This window comes from Paroedura picta, chromosome 2 (genome assembly GCF_049243985.1).
Source record: "Paroedura picta isolate Pp20150507F chromosome 2, Ppicta_v3.0, whole genome shotgun sequence".
Classification (NCBI taxonomy): Eukaryota; Metazoa; Chordata; class Lepidosauria; order Squamata; family Gekkonidae; genus Paroedura; species Paroedura picta.
The window spans coordinates 10,382,216-10,404,153 of record NC_135370.1 but is presented as its reverse complement, the minus strand read 5'-3'; the positions used below and the strand labels follow the sequence as shown (position 1 = coordinate 10,404,153).

General features: G+C 51.1%; 1 protein-coding gene across 1 annotated transcript in view; it reads left to right on the top strand.

Annotated features, from left to right (window-relative positions):
• The first annotated feature begins 1,121 nt into the window (after window positions 1-1,121).
• The window catches only part of PLCL1 (phospholipase C like 1 (inactive)), a 163,018-nt gene continuing 142,201 nt past the window's right edge, over window positions 1,122-21,938 (top strand). Inside the window, exon 1 of the mRNA XM_077319338.1 lies at window positions 1,122-1,423. Coding sequence (XP_077175453.1) covers window positions 1,232-1,423 — 192 coding nt within the window. The 5' untranslated portion in view covers window positions 1,122-1,231. The remainder of the gene's footprint in view (window positions 1,424-21,938) is intronic.

Sequence of the window (21,938 nt, the reverse complement as noted above, 5' to 3'; positions counted from 1 at the left end):
CCCAAGGTCGGTAAAATGAGTACCCAGCTTGCTGGGGGGTAAATGGTAATGACTGGGGAAGGCACTGGCAAACCACCCCGTATTGAGTCTGCCATGAAAATGCTAGAGGGCGTCACCCCAAGGGTCAGACATGACTCGGTGCTTGCACAGGGGATAGCTTTACCTTTTACCTAGCATTACACAAGATTTCCAGAATATATCAACTGCTTATTTATTTATTTATTTATTTATTTAAAACATCTACTCCACATCTCCTGGAGAAAATGGCTACTTTGGAAAGACTGCATGATATTATGCCAGGGGTGGCCAAAGTGTGGCTCTCCCGATGCCATGGACTACAATTCCCATGAGCCCCTGTTGTAGTCCTAGGACATCTGGAGAGCCACACTTTGATTATACCCATCTAAGCCCCACCAGCCCAGGTTCCACCTTCAAAGTGCTTGGTATTTCCGAACCCAGAGTTGGCAACCTTAAATATTGATCCTTAGCAGTTTACCCAGAAGCATGCTGTGTAATTACCAAGAAGCAGTCTGCTGTTATTTGTGGCAGTTCCCATTAAAGTAATCATTTTGAAGGCACCTTCAGTTAATACCGCAGCCTGAAAATCATGAATGGGAAGCCAGACCAAAGGCAAGCGTTTAATTGGTTGACTCCAAGGTGACCCCAGTTTATTTATTTATACACCGCCGTTCAGAATGACGACCGAGGTGCAATTCAAAGGGCTCTGGGCTTTGGTTGAAAGAGACCTCCGAGGAGCCCTGCAGGGTGGGCCCGGATAGGGTCCCTCCAGCCCGCGCCAGGTCAGGGAGCGAAGCCCTCCTTTGCGCTTGCCTCCGGGCTCGGGCATGGGGAGGTCCCCCTGAGCTGGGGGCTTTGGCGGACTCGATGTCCGTGGCTGCGGCCATCCCTGCCGCCCGGCTCGGAGCCCTTCTCGGGGGGCGGCGGTCTTGCCTGGCCCGCGGCTCCGACCTCCCCTTGGCCGAGCCCCGCCGGCCGCTCCCCGCCCGCGGCCGCCCAATCCCCGCCTGGGCTCCGCCCCCCGGCCCGCCATGCCGCCTCCGGAGCCCCGCCGCCCCCCGGCCTCCCCCCGGCCCGGCCCCGGCCCCTCCGCCGCCGCCGCCGCGCCGCCTCCCGCTCCGCCTGCCTGCCTGGGGCGCCCGGGGCGCGCCGGCGGCGGCGGCGGCTCCTGCTTCTCTGGCGGCGGCAGCAGCGGCGGCACTTGCGGTCGGCCATGGCGGACGGCGTGCGGGAGCCGGCGGAGGAGGGCGAGGAGCCCGAGGCGGCGGCGGCGGCGTCGGGCTCCCCGGAGGCGGGCGGGCGTCGTCGGGCGCGCCGTCGCGGCGTCTCGCTGCCGGGGGCCGAGGCGGAGAGCAGCCTGCTGGAAGCGGCCCGCGCCACCCCGCGCCGGAGCAGCATCATCAAGGTCAGCGCGCCGAGGGTCCCGGCCTCCAAGGAGCCGGCGGGAGGCCAGCCTGGCCGCGCACGGAGCCGCCGAGCGCCCAGGCAGCGAGCCCCAGCCCCGCTTGGCCGAAGGAGCCCGCCTGGCAGGGAGGGCGCGCCCTGGGGACGCTGGGGTGGCGGCTCTTGCGGGGCTCCTCTCGCTCCCTGTCCGCACCTTCCTCCTCTGCTGCTCGGCCAAGGCGCGGCTGCGCTTGGGCTCCGTCTCAACAACCCCGCTCCGTTGAAGCTCCCGGGCAGAGACGTCCCTGACCGGGAGGGGGCAAAGGCGGCGGCAGGGGGGGGGGGGGCGAGGACTCGCTGGGGGAAACAGGCTGAGCCAGGCGGGAGCGATTCGGGAAGTGACCTGCGAAGGTCAGACACCCCCAGCCCGCCTGCGGCTGGATTGGCTGGGCTGTGCGGGGTTGCCAACCTCCAGGTGGGTTCACCCGCCGTGCGAGGCAAAAACGCAACCAAGAAACTTTATAATAGCCCCCGTTTGACTGCAGACAAAAGACAGTATGACTGCGGAATGAATTCTCCTCAGTTCTCGAACAAGGTCTGGTAAATGGACTGGTTTTCACCGGGTGTCGCCCGGAGAAGTCAAGATTTCCAGCGAGCTGCAAAGAGGCACCTGCTCAAGTGCTCTCGAAAGAAGCAGCTCAGCAAAAACACATTTATTTACCAGACCTTGTTTGAGAACTGAGAACTGAGACCTTATAAAGCTGTTCTGACTGAACAGGAATCTCAGGGCTCTCTCAGCCTCACCTCCTCTCTTGTGGGGAGAGGAAAGGGAAGGCGAGTGTAAGCCGCTTTTTAAGACTCCTTCGAGTAGAAGAAAGCAGCATATAAGAACCAACTCTTCTTCAGTAACATCAGGGCTCTCTCAGCCTCACCTCCCTCACAGGGTGTCTGTCGTGGGGAGAGGAAAGGGAAGGCGAGTGTAAGCCGCTTTGAGACTCCTTCGAGTAGAAAAAAGCAGCATATAAGAACCAACTCTTCTTCAGTAACATCAGGGCTCTCTCAGCCTCACCTCCCTCACAGGGTGTCTGTCGTGGGGAGAGGAAAGGGAAGGCGAAAGTAAGCCACTTCAAGTAGAGAAAAGCGGCATAGAAGAACCAACTCTTCTCTTTGGGGGTGGGGGTGGTAATCCCCTGGGCTTGCAACCGGTCTCCTGACCAGAGAGCTCAGTTCCCCTGGAGAAAACAGCAGCGGCGGAGGGTGGAATTCTCTGTCTTCCTACCCCTCTGAGGTTCCTCTCCATCCCAACCCCCATCTCCCCCAGGAGCCACCTTCAGATCTCCAGGCATTTCCTCACCCTGTGCCTGAACTATACGGCTGCTGCTTTCTTACCCAGGCTCTGAGACGGTTCGTATCCCTGCCCAGTCCGGAGGTGGCTGGCTCTGTCCAAATTAGCTCTACCCTATCTGATCAGCCTACCCACACTGTGGGGGCCGGTTCGGCACTTGGGGCTGATGGGCCATCTTTCAGAGGGGGATGAATTATTGTCGGAGGGATGCTCAGCCTCCACCTCTGTTGTGGCCGGCCTTAGGCAGAGGGTTGTCTCCATTCAGCTCTGCCTGGCAGAGGTGGTTATTCCTTCCTGTCGGAGAAGACCGAGAGCCCGGGCGTGACTCTGAGGCCGGTCTCTGGTGTTGAGTGGACCTGATCCCATTGGGCAAGGATGGGCTGTTGGGGGGGGGGACGTGTGCATGCGAAGGGATCCCACTCCAATGGACAGTCAGTGAAAGCCTACTTGGACCCAGACTCTGAAGCCATGTCTAGCAGACAATTATGTGCCTCCACCAGTCTTCTCCTTTGACTGCTGGAGATCTGTGCTGCTGATCTGATCTCTAAAAACAGAAAAAGAAATGTAAATGCAAAGAGAGACCAGGTGCTGTGAATGCAGTCTGCTTCTCTGCTGCTTTTGTTGGCGTTTTTTGGTTTATTCCTGTGGCTATCGCAACATCCTCTGCCAGCGCATTCCACATTTGCAGTGCTCTCTGTGTAAAGTAGCATTTCCTTTTGTCCGTCCTGAACCTACTGCCCATCAACGTTGGGCTCCCCAGACCATTAGGAGGTGCTGCTGGGCCAGCTGGTTTGCTGGAGCATTTTGAGGAGCTCCAGGCAGCGGGTCTTTCCAGGTGCATTCATTGTAAATTGTTCTCTTTCCTGACGGGGCCCTTGGCTGGACTGTCCTACAGCAGACAGCGGTGGAGAACTTCCCAGGCATGTTTGTTAAGGGAAATGTCTTTGTAACCCTGACAACATCTGTAGGGACGCCAGCCTCCAGGTGGGACCTGGGGATCCCCTGGAATTGCATCTCATCTCCAGACAGCAGAGATCCATTCCCCTGGAGAAAAAGGCTGCTTTGGTGGGTTGGCTTGGAGGGTAGGCTTATATCCATAGTTCTGCTGTAAAGAGGAAATGAGTGTTTGGGGTCTAGTTTTGGTATCGCTTAGCTACTCTCCTGTTCTGTTCCGGCTTCAGGCTTCAGCTAGTCTCCAAGAGTCAGGACTGACCCTGCAGATAGTCCTGGAGCTCCCAGGCCAATCTCGCTCGCTGGCCAATGGGCTGGCAGGCAGGCCTGCGGGGAATCACTTCCAGCGCACTGCTGGGACTCTACCGTAGCATTGTGGGTGGCAGACGTGGCAGTTTGCCTCTTCGGGGCCACTTTGGGGAGGGTCCGGAGGTCTTGCCACACACGGCAGAGGCCTGAGGATGCTCTGTCTGGCGTGGAGGAGGCAACATTAGCAGGCGGCTATGCGTGCCCAGCCCATCTGTCCTTTTGGGTCTTCGGCTCCTCCTCTGGGGATTCCAAGTCAGAATCGCTGAGTGGGCTAGAGGGGTCTGCAGAAGGTGGTCAGAATCCAGGCAGAGTGTGTTGCTCTCCTGTGGTTCTGACTGATTTCCAGGTAACAGAGGTCAGTTCCCCTTTGGAAGGTGGACTGTCTGGCATCATGCCCCACTGATGAAGTCCCTCCCCTTCCCAAGCCCCACCCTCCTCAGCCCCCCTCACAACTCAAGGTATTCACCAATCCAGAGCTGCCAATTCTCAGGCTGTGAGAAGTTCTCTCTCTCTCTCTCTCTCTCTCTCTCTCTCTCTCTCTCTCTCTCTCTCTCTCTCTCTCTCTCTCTCTCATGCTCTCTCTCTATAACTTTCACTATAGAAACCAGGGAGTAGTTTGCATGGTGCTTTTTCCCCAGTCCCAGTTTGAATGAATCCCTTCTGTCTACACTGAATTCGATTTCCACTTTGATTTTGCCCACTTTAAATTTTCCCTCTGCAACATGCTTGATTGATACGGAGTGACCCTACCTTTCCCCCATGATATCCTGGAGTGGATATAAGCCTTGACATTTGAAAAATTGCCATCAATAAGTGTGTAGATTTATCATTTTTGTGAATTCACTTCTTTCTCTGTGCCTCGCAGCAAAGCAGTCTTCCCTGATAGGCATCAGTTCAAAGACTTCTTGGTTCCCGGTTGCAAAGCTTGACTTAAAGTGACTGTGCTCCAGAAGCCCTAACTTCTCTCAGCAGAGATTTGCCTCTTGTTATTTCCCTCTCCTCTGCTGTCTCCAATCCCCCACTCGTTCAAGAAAAGAAAGAAACAGACTCCTGCTGTGCTTGGCTCCCCCCCCCCCCCCTGTTCTGAGCTTTCCCAATTGAGTGCAGAACACTTTCTGTTTCAGTTTGGGGGTGGGAGGGAATAGAGGAAGACCTGAGTTCAAGTCGATCTGAATTCAGCAGGATCCACAATGGAAAAAAAAAAGTAAGTGCAGAATCAGCCCGGGTATTTGCAGCATGTAACTGAATATCTAAACTATAACTCTAAATGCAGTTATGTTGTCTCAGCCCCATCTGGCTCAGGTTTTGTTTCGTACAGGGGCCAGCATTGGCATTTCTCTGGGCATCCTGCCCACGGCTTTCACTGACTGCCTCTTCACTGGCATGCTGAGAGTGGTCTTTGGTAATGGCTTCTGTTAGGTCCGTGGGTTCAGAGGTAGACATGGACACCAGCAGGGATTTGAGCTCTTTATTAAGACCGCAGCTTAGTACAAACAGAACTGGGAATGGAATAAAAACCTACCAAAACACCCCAACAGAGCCAGCTTGGTCAGTGGTTAGGAGTGCGGACTTCTGGTGAGCCGGGTTTGACTCCCCGTTCCCCCACATGCAGCCACCTGGGTGACCTTGGGCTCGCCACAGCACTGATAAAGCTGTTCTGACCAGGCAGTGATATCATAGAATCATAGAATCATAGAATCATAGAGTTGGAAGGGGCCATACAGGCCATCTAGTCCAACCCCCTGCTCAACGCAGGATTAGCCCTAAGCATCCTAAAGCATCCAAGAAAAGTGTGCATCCAACCTTTGCTTGAAGACTTCCAGTGAGGGGGCGCTCACCACCTCCTTAGGCAGCCTATTCCACTGCTGAACTACTCTGACTGTGAAAAACTTTTTCCTGATATCTAGCCTATATCGTTGTACTTGAAGTTTAAACCCATTACTGCGTGTCCTTTCCTCTGCAGCCAGCAGAAACAGCATCCTGCCCTCCTCCAAGTGACAACCTTTCAAATACTTAAAGAGGGCTATCATGTCCCCTCTCAACCTCCTTTTCTCCAGGCTGAACATTCCCAAGTCCCTCAACCTATCTTCATAGGGCTTGGTCCCTTGGCCCCAGATCATCTTCGTCGCTCTCCTCTGTACCCTTTCAATTTTATCGATGTCCTTCTTGAAGTGAGGCCTCCAGAACTGCACACAGTACTCCAGGTGTGGTCTGACCAGTGCCGTATACAATGGGACTATGACATCTTGTGATTTTGATGTGATGCCTCTGTTGATACAACCCAAAATGGCATTTGCCTTTTTTACCGCTGCATCACACTGCCTGCTCATGTTTAGTTTACAATCCACAAGTACCCCAAGGTCTCGTTCACACACAGTGCTACCTAGAAGCGTATCCCCCATCCAGTAGGCATGCTTTTCATTTTTCTGACCCAGATGCAGAACTTTACACTTATCTTTATTAAATTGCATCTTGTTCTCATTTGCCCATTTTTCCATTGTGTTCAGATCTCGTTGAACTCTGTCTCTATCTTCCGGAGTATTTGCCAGTCCTCCCAATTTGGTGTCATCTGCAAACTTGATGAGTAGTCCCTCCACCTCCTCATCTAGATCATTAATAAATATGTTAAAAAGTACCGGGCCGAGCACCGAGCCCTGAGGTACCCCGCTACTCACCTCTCTCCAGTCTGATGAAACACCATTGACAACAACTCTTTGAGTGCGGTTCTCTAACCAATTCCCTATCCACCTAACTATCTGAAAATCCAGATTGCAGTCCTTCAACTTATCCATCAGAACATCATGGGGAACCTTGTCAAAAGCTTTACTAAAATCCAAGTAAATGACATCAACCGAATTTCCTCGATCCAGCAAACCTGTTACTTGGTCAAAAAAGGAAACTAGGTTGGTCTGGCAGGACCTGTTGGAGACAAATCCATGCTGACTTCCTTGGATCACCAAATTATCCACCAGATGTTTGCAGATCACTCCCTTTAATATCTGTTCCATTATCTTCCCCACAACGGAGGTCAGACTCACTGGTCTGTAGTTTCCCGGGTCATCCTTCCTCCCTTTTTTGAAGATCGGAATAACGTTTGCTCTTTTCCAGTCCTCCGGGACATCTCCAGTCCTTAAAGAGGTTCCGAAGATGATGGACAAGGGCTGTGCAAGTTCTCTGGAAAGTTCTTTGAGTACTCTCGGGTGCATTTCATCTGGACCAGGGGATTTGAACTCATCCAGTGCAGCTAAATGCCTCTCGACAACCTCTCTATCCATGTTAACCTGCCACCCAGACACTATCCTTTGGCTATAGCCATCTCTAGATGTGCCTAAACACTTTGACCTGTGGGAAAAAACAGATGTAAAATAGGCACTAAGCCTTTCTGCTTTCTCTGCATCTTTCGTTAGAGTTTGTCCATCCGCACCCAACAGCGGGCCTATTGCCTCCTTTACTTTACGTTTGCTCCTCACGTAACTGAAAAATCTTTTCTTGTTACAGTGGGCTTCCCTGGCCAATCTTAGCTCACTCTCAGATTTGGCCTTTCTGATGATTGATCTACAGTGCCTAGTAACCTGTAGGTACTCTTCTTTAGAGCTCTGTCCTTCCCTCCATTTCCTGAACATTTTCCTTTTCTTTCTTAGTTCCTCTTGAAGTTCTCTGTTCATCCAAATAGGCTTCTTAGAGCTCCTGCAGTGTTTTCGTATTTCTGGAATAGTCATTGATTGAGCATGCAATAGCTCTTGTTTGAGTAGCGCCCACCCTTCACATGCTCCCTTCCCTTCCAGCATTCTCGTCCATGGTATGACACTCATCATGTCTCTGAGTTTATTAAAGTTTGCCCTACGAAAATCCAACATCCGCGTCTGGCTACAAGCTTCCTTGGCTCCCCATCTCAAAAGGAATTCTATGAGGACATGGTCACTTCCCCCTAGGGTCCCCACCTCCTTCACCTCATCCACCAACTCTTGCCTGTTGGTCAGTATTAAGTCCAGTATGGCTGAACCTCTTGTGGGTTCATCTACCATTTGATAAATGAAATTGTCAGCCAGGCAGGTCAGAAACTTGCATGACTGAGGACGCTTCGCAGAGTTTGTTTCCCAGCACACATCTGGGAAATTGAAGTCACCCATGATGACAAGGTCCTGCCGTTTGGATATTTTCTCAAGCTGCTCACAAAGTGCAGCATCCACATCCTCTCGTTGGTCAGGCGGTCGGTAGCAGACACCAACCACCACACTGTTTGTTTTCCCCTCGCTTATTTTCACCCAGATGCTTTCCACTGTAGATATGCTCTCCTCCACTAGAATTTCCTGACAGGTAAGCCCTTTCCTCACATACAGTGCCACTCCTCCACCTCTTCGATCTATTCTGTTTTTTCTGAACAGTTCATATCCATCCACCATTACATTCCAGTCATGAGAATCATTCCACCAAGTTTCTGTGATGCCTACTAGATCATACCTTTCCATCAGCATGAGAAGTTCCAGCTCTTCCTTTTTATTGCCCATGCTTCGGGCGTTAGTATAAAGACATCTGAATCCTTTTACTTTTGGTTCCCTATGAGCTGGCCTTGCCGGTTGGGCTGCCTCCGATAGTTTTCCTTCCATACACTCCCTATGTTGATCGTCTCCTTCCCCTAGTGGCTTTAGTTTAAAGCTCTCCTGATGAATCTCCCCAGGTTCCTGCCAAACACATTCTTCCCCAGTTTCGATAAGTGCAGTCCATCAGGTGCTAGTAGGCCTTCCTCAAGAAAGCCTATCCCATGGTCCCAGAAACCAAATCTCTCCTGCCGGCACCAACTACGCAGCCAGTGATTCACCTCCATTATCTTCCTCTCCCGACGCATTCCTCTTCCCTTGACAGGCAAGATTGAAGAGAATACCACTTGTGCCCCCATTTGCTTGGGCTCTCTCAGGACCACCTCCCTCACAGGGTGTCTGTTGTGGGGAGAGGAAAGGGAAGGCGAATGGAAGCTGCTTTGAGACTCCCTCTGGTAGAAAAAAGCAGCATATAAGAATCGATTCTTATCTTCTTCTTCTCCTGCTATTGGTCATTTTCACTTTAAACTGACTGGATCCAGCAGAAAGGATCTAGCTGTGCATTGGTCAATTTCGTCCTGCCTAGGATCCTGCTTTGTACCTCAAGCTCTCCGAGGTTGATCCAGAATCTGAAGAAGTGAGCTGTGACTCACAGAAGCTCCTTCCCTGTCACAAATTTGGTTTGTCTTTCAGGTGCTGAATTCTGGCTCTTTTCTTAAGCTAGTAATGGGGTTTGCTGGTCCGGAACCCCCTGGAAATTCTAGGGTGGAGCTCGTGGAGGGAGGGGTTTCAGAAGGGGATTATCTCCCTTCTGCAGCACCCGCTTCTTCCAGGGGAACTGATCTCTGAGTTTGGAGATCAGCCGGAATTGGCAACCTTAAGTGATAGGCCGATGGAAAGCAAATGGCTCAGGGGTGGAGACGCTGGGGTAACAGCCTTATCTTGGGAAAGGAGAAGAAATCTATAGGAATAATTGTGATTTGCTGAAGGATTAGAGCTGCACACTTGTTTTATGTCATTTGTCATGCTGGGATTGCAAAATGAACTCACTGGCTTCAGACCTGCATTAGGCTGAATGGGACAGAAGCCAGTTAAAAGGGAGCAGGAGAGCCCCGGGGATAACTGGAAACTTCTAGCCTTGCTTCCGAGTTTCTTTCCAGTTAAATCAACTTCCAAGAAAGGGTCCTGGGGATTTCAGCTGAAGTTCATGGTTTGCCGTGGACAAACGTTGAGCTAAGAATTACTCAAAATAGCTGTTGTTTGTTTGTTGTGAAAAGAGCTTTGGCTCCCTGCTGGCACAGATGTATCATGGGGTGCCGAAGGTGTTGCTCATTACACAACAGCAGTGACGCTTTACGGCTTAGACCAGGGCTAGTCAAACTGCGGCCCTCCAGATGTCCATGGACTACAATTCCCATGAGCCCCTGCCAGCATTTGCTGGCAGGGGCTCATGGGAATTGTAGTCCATGGACATCTGGAGGGCCGCAGTTTGACTAGCCCTGGCTTAGACCCTTGGCAGGAAAACATACACTCTTTGCAGTATTCTGCAGCTGTTGTAGTTCTACAGCTCTTTCCTATGGACTCTGTGCAGCTTTTGAAAATGTCACCTTTTGCATCAAATCAGAACCGCTGCATGGGAACAAAGGGTCCCCCCCCCCTTCCTGTGGTTGCATGCCTCGCCCAATTCCATTGGGATCACTGTTCGCTTTCCTTTATGTGCAGCAAATTGTTTTTTCTTCCCATTACAGGCTTTATTAACTGAGCCTCTGATTTGTGGTTTAGCACATTATGTATCGCCCTGAAACGAAAATGGTCCAGCCGAGCAATTAATAGCTAAATGTAGATTGGAGGCTGGCCGCTGGGCAATGGTGGTAAACAGGGCAGATGTGCGGAAACAGTCTCTTTCCGGAATGTGCTTAAATCTTCCCAGGATATAAATAAGATGCACAATTTAGAAGGAGGGCTGGTTTTTCTCTGCCTAAAGGAGTCCGGAAGCAGCTTGCCAACATCTTTCCCTTCCTCTCCCAGCAACAGTCACCATGATAGGTAGGTATGGGTATGAGAGCTCTAAGAGAACTGTTCTGCAAGAACAACTAAATGCAAACTGTGACTAGCTCGAGGTCTCCCAGCTGGCTTCATGGAGAAGAGTGGGGAATCAAACACAGCTCTCCAGATTAGAAGTTTGCCACTTTCCCTCCCCCCCCACAGAAGTTAAACTAGTCCTTGTGGGAATGCTTTTGCAGTTATGGCTTCATGATGTTTTGGTGGTGTGCCAAAGACCCAGTATAGATTCCCAGTACAGTGCAGAGGCTAGGTGAGTGTTTTGGGAGGTGCTGTGGCTAAGGGGACTCAGAAAACCTTTATTGGCATATAGTGGCTCAGGAGTAGAGCATCTGTTTGGCACGTGATCGGTTCCGGGTTCAGTCCCTGGCACCTTCAGTTAAAAAAGGGTCAGGAACTTGGTGATGGAAAGACCTCAGCCTGAGACTCTGGAGAGCCTCTATCTGAGCAGATAAGACTGGCCTTGGGGGACCAAGAGTCTAATGTCACTCTACGTCTTTATTAAAATAATAGAGAATATTACATTCCTTACGCAGTGTGTCATTTCAGGAAAACGAGGGAGGCAATCTATTCTGCTTTTCGTACATGTAGGAAACATCTATTGGGCCATATGGCATTGGAGTTCCCCTAAAGCAGGGGTAGTCAACCTGTGGTCCTCCAGATGTCCATGGACTACATTCGCTGGCAGGGGCTCATGGGAATTTTAGTCCATGGACATCTGGAGGACCACAGATTGATTACCCCTGCCATAAAGTTTCCTAAACTGTTAAATATCCCAAAAGCCGTGAGCCCTAACTTTGGATATTAAACTAGGATTGCCAGCCTCCTGGTGAGACCTGGATTCACAGCTGACCTCCAGGCTGCAAAGATCCCCAGTGTGTGTGCAGGGGGATGTCTGTGTTGGAGGGTGGCACCATGGCCTTATAACTTGTCCTTCAATATCCAGGAGCTTCTATCTCCAGAATGGGCAGGGCTTTTCATCCTTTTATTGTTTTGAAAGCAGTGGGTTTCTGACATGAATACGTGTGTAATGCCCCACGATCTAGGGCAGGGGTAGCCAAACTGTGGCCCTCCAGATGTCCATGGACTACAATTCCCATGAGCCCCTGCCAGTGTTTGCTGGCAGGGGCTCATGGGAATTGTAGTCCTTGGACATCTGGAGGGCCGCAGTTTGACTACCCCTTGATCTAGGGGATCTAATCTCTCCTTGGGTGGAAAGGAGATAGTTGCCAACCAGAGTGTAGGAAATTCGGGGAGGTTTGGGAGGTGGAGGGGAACTGGAGTTGCCAACCTCCTTCCTTCCTTCCTTCCTTCCTTCCTTCCTTCCTTCCTTCCTTCCTTCCTTCCTTCCTTCCTTCCTTCCTTCATTTTGGACCTTCAGAACAGCACACAGTTGGACTCTTGAGTCCCCAGCATTCTGCTAAATAAGAACTCCTGGCAGGATTGGAACTTGCTAAAAGGTAAAAGGTATCCCCTGTGCAAGCACTGAGTCATGTCTGACCCTTGGGGTGACGCCCTCTAGCGTTTTCATGGCAGACTCAATACGGGGTGGTTTGCCAGTGCCTTCCCCAGTCATTACCGTTTACCCCCCAGCAAGCTGGGTACTCATTTTACCGACCTCGGAAGGATGGAAGGCTGAGTCAACCTTGAGCCGGCTGCTGGGATTGAACTCCCAACCTCATGGGCAAAGCTTTCAGACGGCTGCCTTACCACTCTGCGCCACAAGAGGCTCTCTTGGAACTTGCTACACCAGACCAAATAGGTATTTCCCCCCCTGTAATATTGTACAAACATATATTCCCATGTGTGCATCTGTCAGTTTACCTCTGATGAAGATCAGTTCAATCTAACCACGTTAGGGACCGGTCCTAACAACTTGGCAAGACTGTCATACTTACCCAGAAATTTCACGTGTGCCATCAGATATTTTAATGTTTTTCAATATACGAGCTCCATTAAAAGGCTTCTATTTTTATAATGGCTTTCATCCCTAACCTTTCTGGTTCTCGGGAGTCAGATGCAGCCAGATGGCTCTTTTTACCACCGTCATTAACGTCTGCCAGCTGGGGAAGATTTGCCTGTTTTGCCTGACGCTCCTTCAGTTGCGTGTGCACGTCAGTCGGTGTTTTAATGTATTTTTTAAAACCCTGCTCTGGGGTTTCTGATTGTTCATCAACGTGGGGGAAAGGTGGCGTCAAAAGAAATCTTGCAGGTGCCCCCGATGCTTCCTTCCCCTGCATACCGGCAGCTCTCGCCCTGAAAGGTCACGCTCCACGGCTCCTCCCACCTGCAGAGCTCAGCGTGGAGGATTTTGGCTTTCTGATCAGAATTCCATTTAGTGAAGTTAATGGGATGTTTGCATACTAATCACAATCGAGATAAATATAGCCGGAACGGCTGCGCTTGAAGCCACTTACTGATGGCAGAATTGCATTCTTTGGAAGTCAGAACTCTTGTTCCTCTGTAGCATTCCCCATATTTTTTGTGGGGGAGGGGTTTGTAGACAGAAACTCCAAATTAGCATCTGACGGCAACCTCTTTTAGATTACTTGACACTCCACCTGCCCACCCCGCTCATCTCCACCGACCCTCGTGCCCCTCCTCACCTGCCCGGCCTACACGTCTACTCCATCTGCCCATCTCCTCCACCAGCCCTCATGCTCTGTGCCCTTCCTCATCTGCCTGGTCCACACATCTATTCTGCCTACCCACCTCGCATGTCTCCTCTACCAAACCTTGTGCCTCGTACCCCTATTCACTTGCCCAGCCCACATGTCTACTCCACCTACCCCACACATCTCATCCACCAGCCCTCGTGCTCTGTGCCCCTAGTCACCTGCCTGGCTCATACAGCTGTTCCACCTGCCGACCACGTGTGTCTTCTCTACCTAACATTGTGTCCCATGCCTCCTCACCTGTATGGCCCATGCCGCCTCACCTGCCTGGCCCAGACATCTACTCCACATGCCCATCCCATGTGTCTCCTCCACCAGCCCTCCTGCCCCTTCTCACCTGCCTGGCCCACACATCTACTCCATCCCCCCACCCCACGTGTCTCCTGTCCTCTGCTAGCCTTCCCATCCCATGCATCTCCTTTGTCTGCCAGTCCCCCACTTGTTCCCCTCTCCCTGCCTGCCTTGTACGCCTCCTCCGCCAGCTCTCCCATCCTGTGTGTCTCCTTCCTGCCCTCTACCTACATGATGTAGAAAACCCTTTTCTGCCTTGGACCGGAGAGCAGGTGTCAGTCTGAGAAGACAATCCTGCCTTATATTCATGTGTGGGTTAAAGAACGGTGGCCTCTAGTCTGGAGAGCTGGGGGAGGGGTTGATTCCCCACTCCTCCTCCACATGCAGTCAGTGGGTGACCTTGGGCTGGTCACCGTTCTTTCAGAGCTCTCAGCCCCACCTACCTCAGACAAGGGTCTGTTGTGGGGAGAGGAAAGGAAGGCGATTGCCAGCCACTTTGGCATTCCTTCAGGAAGTGAATAAAGGGGGTACAAAAACCCAGCTCTTCTTCTATGCCTGCTCTTGTTCGATCTCAAAAACAAGCAGGGTCCTCCTTGCCTGTTACTTGGATGGGAGACCCCCAAGGAAGTCTTGGGTTGTTCTGCAGAGGCAGGCAATAGCAAAGCCACCTTTGTTCCTCTCTTGCCTTGAAAATCTCACCATCAGTTGGCTGCAGCCTCCCACCACACCGGAGAACATCCATTGAGTTTACCATTAAAGAAGCAGGGGCGCGGGATCTTCTCTTCACATTGATCAGCCCCAAGCAGAGCAGTGGGACAGGTCAAAGTCTTGGCCCTCTTTTTAACCAGATGATGGAGAGCCTGCATTGTAGCCTGTCTCCAGGTCAGGGGTGGGCTCTAACCGGCTCTCTCCCCCCACCCTGTCTGTCTGCCTCTCATGCTTTGTTGACATGTATCTTCTAATGGCCTCCCAGAGAAATTTGCCCAGTTGTTCTCCATTTAAGAGGAAGAAATGATTTGGAAAGGCTTTTCAGCTGCCAGCTTCTCCTCTCCAGCAATTTTTTTTTACTGTCCCCGTGACAAACACTTGCGTCTTTCTCCTCTTCATTATCTAGAATCAATTTATTGCTAACACGGAAGCATTACAGCCTTGTCCCCTGGGCTCCCTTGAAATGCCACGGCAGAATTTATTAACTGTGTAAAGCGATTGGACAGGCCTGTAAAGAGTGTTGGGGACAGAGCTGCAGGTGGCATTTCTGGTCCGTTCTTGCAAAGTGTCAAGCAAGCTGAGGGTGGACTTGGTGCCACTGGAGCATCACCCAGGCCGTGCGCCAGGATGACGGGGAGGGCAAAGACTGTGAGAAAGGTTGCTTAGTCAGTGGGTGGTGTGATGCTGGAGGACTGCTTGCCCAAGCTCGCCTACTCCTGGGAAGAAGACCTCCTCAGAACAAATGGCCCCTGGTTCCTCCAGCGCCCAAGACTCCAGGAAAAGACCCCTGACTTTTCCCCAGTGGCAGGTTCCCGTTCAAGGTCTCTGGGAACCAGCAAGCCAGAATCCTCCTGGGCAGAACTTTCTATCTCCTGCATCTCCAGGTTCGCCCTTGCCCCCCCCCCCTTTGAGCCAGTGCCTGGACCCAGCAGAGGGAGGCACACTGTGAGCCCCTAGTGACCCCCCAGGCCCAGGGATCTCCAGCCTGTAGGAACCTTTCCTGGCCCTGCCAAGTATGTTTGGAAGGTGCATGGGGCCAACTGGTATTTTGGTCCAGCAGGACTTCTGATTGGCCCTTGGAGATTGGCTGTACAGATTTTTTTGATGTTGCTTTGGAAGCAGCTGCCTCCATAGCACCAGGTTCTTTGCTGCATGAATAAAGGGGAGTTCTGGTGGCCATTCTGTGAATGCACCTGCCCCGCTGGGTCAAATTTCTGAAGGTTCCCTCGGGATCAGAAAATGCTGGGGACCCTGGTAGTCAAACTGCGGCCCTCCAGATGTCCATGGACTACAATTCCCATGAGCCCCTGCCAGCAAATGCAGATTCTTGGCAAGAAGGAAGGACCAAACTCTAGATTGGGGGGCCTCACTCTGGCCAGTTTCCTATATGATTCTGCCGTTGGGTCTCAACCATTTGTGTTCCCACAGCTCTGAACAGTCAGCTGGTGGCTGATGTCTGGATTGTAGTTTACTCCTCTCCAGGCCCTGCCAGATTTCAAAGTGTGATTATTTATGAAATGTATACCCTACTTTTCTGCCCTCACAGGGCCACCAAGGTGCCGAACAATTTAAGACAGACAAAATACCCCCCTCCAAGATAATGCATAATTAAAACAAACTTTAGGAAGAGTTTAAAAACAGAGGTAAAAGACATACAAACTGCTAGTTAGGGGGACAGAATCATTGAGGGAAAGCCAAACAAAAAACTATAACAAGGCTACTATAACAATAAAAGCTTCTTCAGGTATGTGAGGAGCAAACGGGAGGTAAATGAGGACTGCTGTTGGGGAAAGATGGAGAGACTCTGACAGAGGACAGAGAGAAAAATCATTAATCATTATGGGCTGAATTTGTATGCTAAATATGAACAGATTGCTATATATATATTTGCATTGATACTGTCAGCATCTATATTATTGGCCTTACATACATAGTTGATCATTTCCAATGAAATAACCCACAATTTACTAGGGCGGGGGTAGTCAAACTGCGGCCCTCCAGATATCCATGGACTACAATTCCCATGAGCCCCTGCCAGCGTTTGCTGGCAGGGGCTCATGGGAATTGTAGTCCATGGACATCTGGAGGGCCGCAGTTTGTCTACCCCTGTACTAGGGCCATTGCAAGTGATGTGATTGCTGGCTGGAACCATGTCCTGTCGTTCCCCAATTCTAGGGGAAAGTTCCAGAAGTTTCTGTGTCCTAATAAGTATAAACTAGCAAAATCCGGGGGACTTTTTTGGAACATGAGACGAGATTCCCGGAGCAGTCTGTGTTCTGCTCAGGCCGCCGTGTTCTGGTACTCCTGAGCCGAAAGGGCAGTGGAGCCAATCAAACGGGACGAGCGTCTCCAGCGCGGATGACCTTGGGCTCTGCAGGGCGGTTGGAAGATTAAAGTGTTTGTGTACTCTCTGGTAACATTTCAAAGGCCTTTTTTGGGATGCTTTGCCTGCGGAAGGGTTTTGTGGCTGGAAACTAGGGGCATGCTAGGGTTGGTCAGCCTTCTGCCACCTGCTGGGTGGGATTCTGGAAGTGGGCTTCAATGGCCTACCCTCCGTGGATTCCCAATCCAAGAGGTCAGCTCAGGGTGGAAAAAGGCAGAGCCTTCCATTCTTGGAAGCCTTAGGAAAGGGACTGAAAACGAAGTGACCGATATTGCAATGCTATTTGCATCGAATTGTGGTGCAGTTCTGGCCATCGTACTTCCAGATGGAAAAGGTGAGGAAGAGGGCACCTGAGTGGGTGCAGCTGGTGGAGCCCCTTCCCTTGGAGGAACGGCTGCAGGCCCTGAGACCCTTCAACTTAGAAAAGGGAGGATTAAGAAGCGGGGACAGGATGGAGTTTTATAACGTTATGCATGGGGGGAAAAGGTGGGGAGAGGGAGCTTTTTCTTTTTCTTCCGTAATAGCAGAACTCGGGGGCAACCAATGAAATGGTTCAGAGCAGGCTGAAGATGATGCCTTCGTAGTTCTTCTGAAACATCCTCTCCTTCTATGAAGTGGAGTGAAGCCAGGAGCTCCCCTTTCTCTGGCAAAAGAAGCAAGGGGATGCCAGAATTACACTCTGTGCTGACAGGTACTATGTTAGGGATTCCTGCTCTTGAATATGTCCCACAGCATTTGTACCATGTAGAAATAAAACCATAGGAGAAGCCATGTTGCATCGGGCCAGTGGCCCATCCAGGCCAGCAATCTGGGTCACACTGTGGCCAAAGGCCAGTGGCCAGAAGCCCTCCCACTGTTGCCCCTCCCCCCCAGGACCAAAAATACAGAGCGCCACTGCCCCCAGAGTGTTCCATCTAGACTCTGTGGCCAACAAGCAGGGGAGTTTGTGTCCGCATGTGGTGATTTTGTGTCGACGTCACTCTTTTAAACAAATGTGCAGTAGAGGGAAGGTGTATCCAAGACTGATTCCTGAAGAACAATTCATAGTTGCCCTATCAATTTAAGAAGGCATCCTCAAAAGTTAAAAATGGGGACAGTGGCTGTGATTGAGTGACAGAGCATGTGCTTGGCATGCAGAAGGTCCCAGGTTCCATCCCTGGCCTCTCCATCTAAAAGGATGTGAAAGCAACAGAGGATGTGAAAACATCAGTTGGATGTGAGACCATCAAGAAAAGCCAAGTATTGCTCTGCAGAGGTAGGCAATGGCAAACCATTTTGGCTCATCTCTTGCCTTGAAAACCCTGTGGGGATGTTGTAGGTTTTCTGCAACTTGACTGCACACACTCAAGCGCACATCCTTCCAGGGCACGTTGTGACTGGATTCTGTTGGATTGCACGTGCGTTATTTAACATGTGTGGAAGTGCCCTGCCTTTCCCACCCCCATCCCATCTCTTAGGCCCTGCCCTGGCTTGTCAAGGCTAGCTGGGTCCTTCCAGATCTCAGAAGCTAAGCAGGGTCAGCCCTGGTTGGTCCTTGGATGGGCAGCGACCAAGGTTGTTACGCAGAGACAGCCAGGGGCAAGCCACCAGGGCTGGGCTGTATGGGGCTGCTAGAAGTCAGCTGTGACTCGACAGTGCTTTCCACTGCAGACTGGGTCCCATCAAGACTCCTTCCCACCTGGCCACAGGATGGGACCATTCAGGTGTTTCCCTAACCCGATTTTGTTCAAGCACCAATGAATCAACAGTTAGTAAACAAGCTTGATTTTCTTCATCCTATCTGGATGGTAGCTGAAGTTTTCAGCGTAATTCTCTGCTTCGGCTAACAGCTGATTCACACGGTGTGAATAAATGGCTCCAAGTGTTTTTCTCTTATGATTGGTTAAGGAAAAGGGTGGATAGTTGTCTGAGTGTGTTTGTAGTAGTTTCTTGAGTATGCACACACATAAGCCATTGTGCTAAACAGCCAACATAGAAATGCGCATGCGCATGAAGTGCAAATGCTTTGAGGGGTTCTTTTATATCAGCCTCATCTCCCTTGCAGGGTTGTTGTGGGGATAAGACGGAGAAGGGGAGAAAGTGGCTAGTACCTTTAGGTCTGCACTGGGCAGGTGGGGCAGGGGGGAGTATAAATGCAGGAAGCAAATACGCTTCTGCGATGCGGAGAATGTTCCTGCCCCGTTGCTGGGTTAGCCCCTCGCTACAACATTAGAATGTGATTAGGAGAGGGAAATGATTGCCAATCTGACACAAACAATGTGCTCGTTCTGGCCTTTCAATGTCTGATCCTGTTTCGCATTAAAGGGATTTTGCAGTCACCAAAGCTCCGGTCATGAAGTATTGATTTACAAAGCTTAGGCTGGTTGAGCTTGTGCATTTGTGGACATGTATTTCATTTAAAATTTCGTCCTGTGTTTTTAGGAGGGATAAAACTCGGATCTGGTTTAAAGGCTTATGCTTCCTGTTCCTAGATCAGTGCAAGCGAGACGTAAAAAAATGTTCCCACTCCCATTTTATTATGAGAGGCTTATATTAGCTGGCAGCAGAAATCGCTAACGCTGCAGCTGTCTGCAGAGCAGGGCACGCTGGGTTCCCCCGAGCATGGTAGACTTAAGGGTGTGTTATCAGTGCAACCCTGCAGCCTCCATATGCACTTTCACATCCCGCGTGATCAGAGGTTTCTCCTGTACACAGTGCTAACGGAAAAGCGGGAATAGGCAGTCAGGGCATTTGTTCCCATCAAGCTGAACAATAGGGGACGGACTCAGAGGGATGGATCAGAACCAATGGGATGAAATTAATGCAAAAGAAATTCCATCTCAACATCCAGAAGAAGTTCCTGACAGAGCGGTTCCTCAGTGGAACAGGCTTCCTCGGGAGGTGGTGGGTTCTCCCTCTTAGGAGATTTTTAAACAGAGGCTGGAGAGCCATCTGACAGAGAAGCTGATTCTGTGAAGGTTCAAGGGGGTGGCAGGTGACAGTGAGCGATAGCGTTGTGGGTGTCCTGCATAGTGCGGAGGGTTGGACTAGATGACCCAGGATGTCATCTGGGGCCAAGGGACCAAGCCCTATGAAGATAGGTTGAGGGACTTGGGAATGTTCAGCCTGGAGAAAAGGAGGTTGAGAGGGGACATGATAGCCTCTTTAAGTATTTGAAAGGTTGTCACTTGGAGGAGGGCAGGATGCTGTTTCTGTTGGCTGCAGAGGAGAGGACACGCAGTAATGGGTTTAAACTACAAGTACAACTAGATATCAGGAAAAAAAATTTCACAGTCAGAGTAGTTCAGCAGTGGAATAGGCTGCCTAAGGAGGTGGTGAGCTCCCCCTCACTGGCAGTCTTCAAGCAAAGGTTGGATACACACTTTTCTTGGATGCTTTAGGATGCTTTGGGCTGATCCTGCGTTGAGCAGGGGGTTGGACTAGATGGCCTGTATGGCCCCTTCCAACTCTATAACTCTATGATTCTATGATTCTAGGGGTGGGCTAGATGGGCTGTGAAAGCAGAAAGCAGTGGCAAGGGGGAGGGCTGCCAACCTCTAGGGACCTGGGGACCCCCCAGAATTTCAGTTCATCTCCAGAGTGCAGAGATCAGTTGCCCCCTGGAGGAAATGGGTGTTTGGGAGGGAGGACTCCATGGCGTTGTATCCCACTGAGGGAGGTCCTTGTCCGCCCCAGATTCCATCCCCAAATCTCCAGTAATTTACCAACCTGGAGCTGGCAGCCTTATTCCCCCATCCCCCACTGGTGGCCGAGGATCCTGGCAACAAGAGTCCCAGTCAAGCGCTGTGTCTTCTCTAGGATGTCAACCTCCAGGTGGAACCTGGAGAACCCTCAGATTTACAGGTCACCTCCAGTCTAAATAGATCCGTTCCCCTGGAAAAGCTGGATGCTTGGGAAGGGGCTCCCTGGTGTTGTACACTGAAGGCCCCTCCCTTCCCAGGCTCCATCCCCAAACCTCCAGGGGTTTTCCAACCTAAATCTGGCAACCCTACTGCTAGTGGCCAAGGGGGACTTGGCCACCCAGCCAGGTCCCGGTGGGGACTGGAGATCTCCCAGACCAGTTTCCCTGGAGAAAACGGCCCCTTTGACGGTCCCTCCCTTGCCATCTTCAGACTCCGCCCACAAGGTTTTGGTAATTTCCTTCAGCATGGCTTCCCTTGCCCTCTTCTGCAACTGCCCTGAATTTGTAGATCTCTTTGCAGATTTCCTTCTGTGTCATCTAGGCTGGCCCATCGTCTGAATCTGGAGTCTTGCCATGGATTTAAAGACCTGCCACAGCTGGGTGCATTGAAGTCCCATCAACGTCAGTCTGGCGCACAGTGAAGTTCGGTGTTGGTTCCATCAATTTCTGAGGGACTTTTAGTAACTTGCTGAGCCTGACATGGGCTGGTTATGCACTTACTTTGTTTATTCCATTGTGGATCCTGCTGAATTCAGATCGATTTCAACTCGGGTCTTCCTCTATTAACCCCCCTCCCAATTGAAAAATAAAAGTGTTCTGCACGTGATTAGAGAAGCTCAGAAGCGGGGAGGGGGGGAGACTATCACAGCAGGAGCCTCTTTCTTTTCTTGAATAGGGGGTGGTGGAGAGGACTGGATACAGCAGAGGAAGGGGAATAAATCCAAGAGGCAAATCTCTGCCGAGAGAAGTTAGGGCTTCTGGAGCTTCTGCTGAGAGAAGTTAGGGCTTCCCCTTTAAGGGAAGCCTTGAAACCTGGGAATGAGGAAGCCTTTGAACTGATGCCCTGGCCAATCAGGGCTTTTCTATAGCATTGGAGGCTCGAGGCAGCAAGCTAGTTTGGGAAAAGCAGAGAGCTGCAATTTTACTCATGCTGATTTTTCAAATATCGAGGATTATATCCACTCCAGGATATCGTGGGGGAAAGGTAGGGTCACTCCGGATCAATCATGCATGTTGCAGATGAGAAATTTAAATTGCCCAAAATCAAAATGGAAATCGCATTCAGTGTAGATGGCAGGGACTGAATCGACCTGGGGCTGGAATAAAAGCTCCATGCAGATTCAGCCCTGGATAGCCCAGGCTTCCCCTATCTTAGCAGCTGTGCAGGGTTGGCCAGGAATGGTATTTGGATGAGAGACCTCTAAGGAACACTAACGGCATGACACAGAGGCAAGCAGTGGCACACCACCTCTGAATGTCTCTTGCCCTGAAAACCCTGCACGGGGACTCTTAAATCAGCTGTCAGTTGATGGCACTTCCCACCACCAGATCTTGGTGGGTTGGGGACAAACCTGATGGGAAAGAGGGCAGTGTC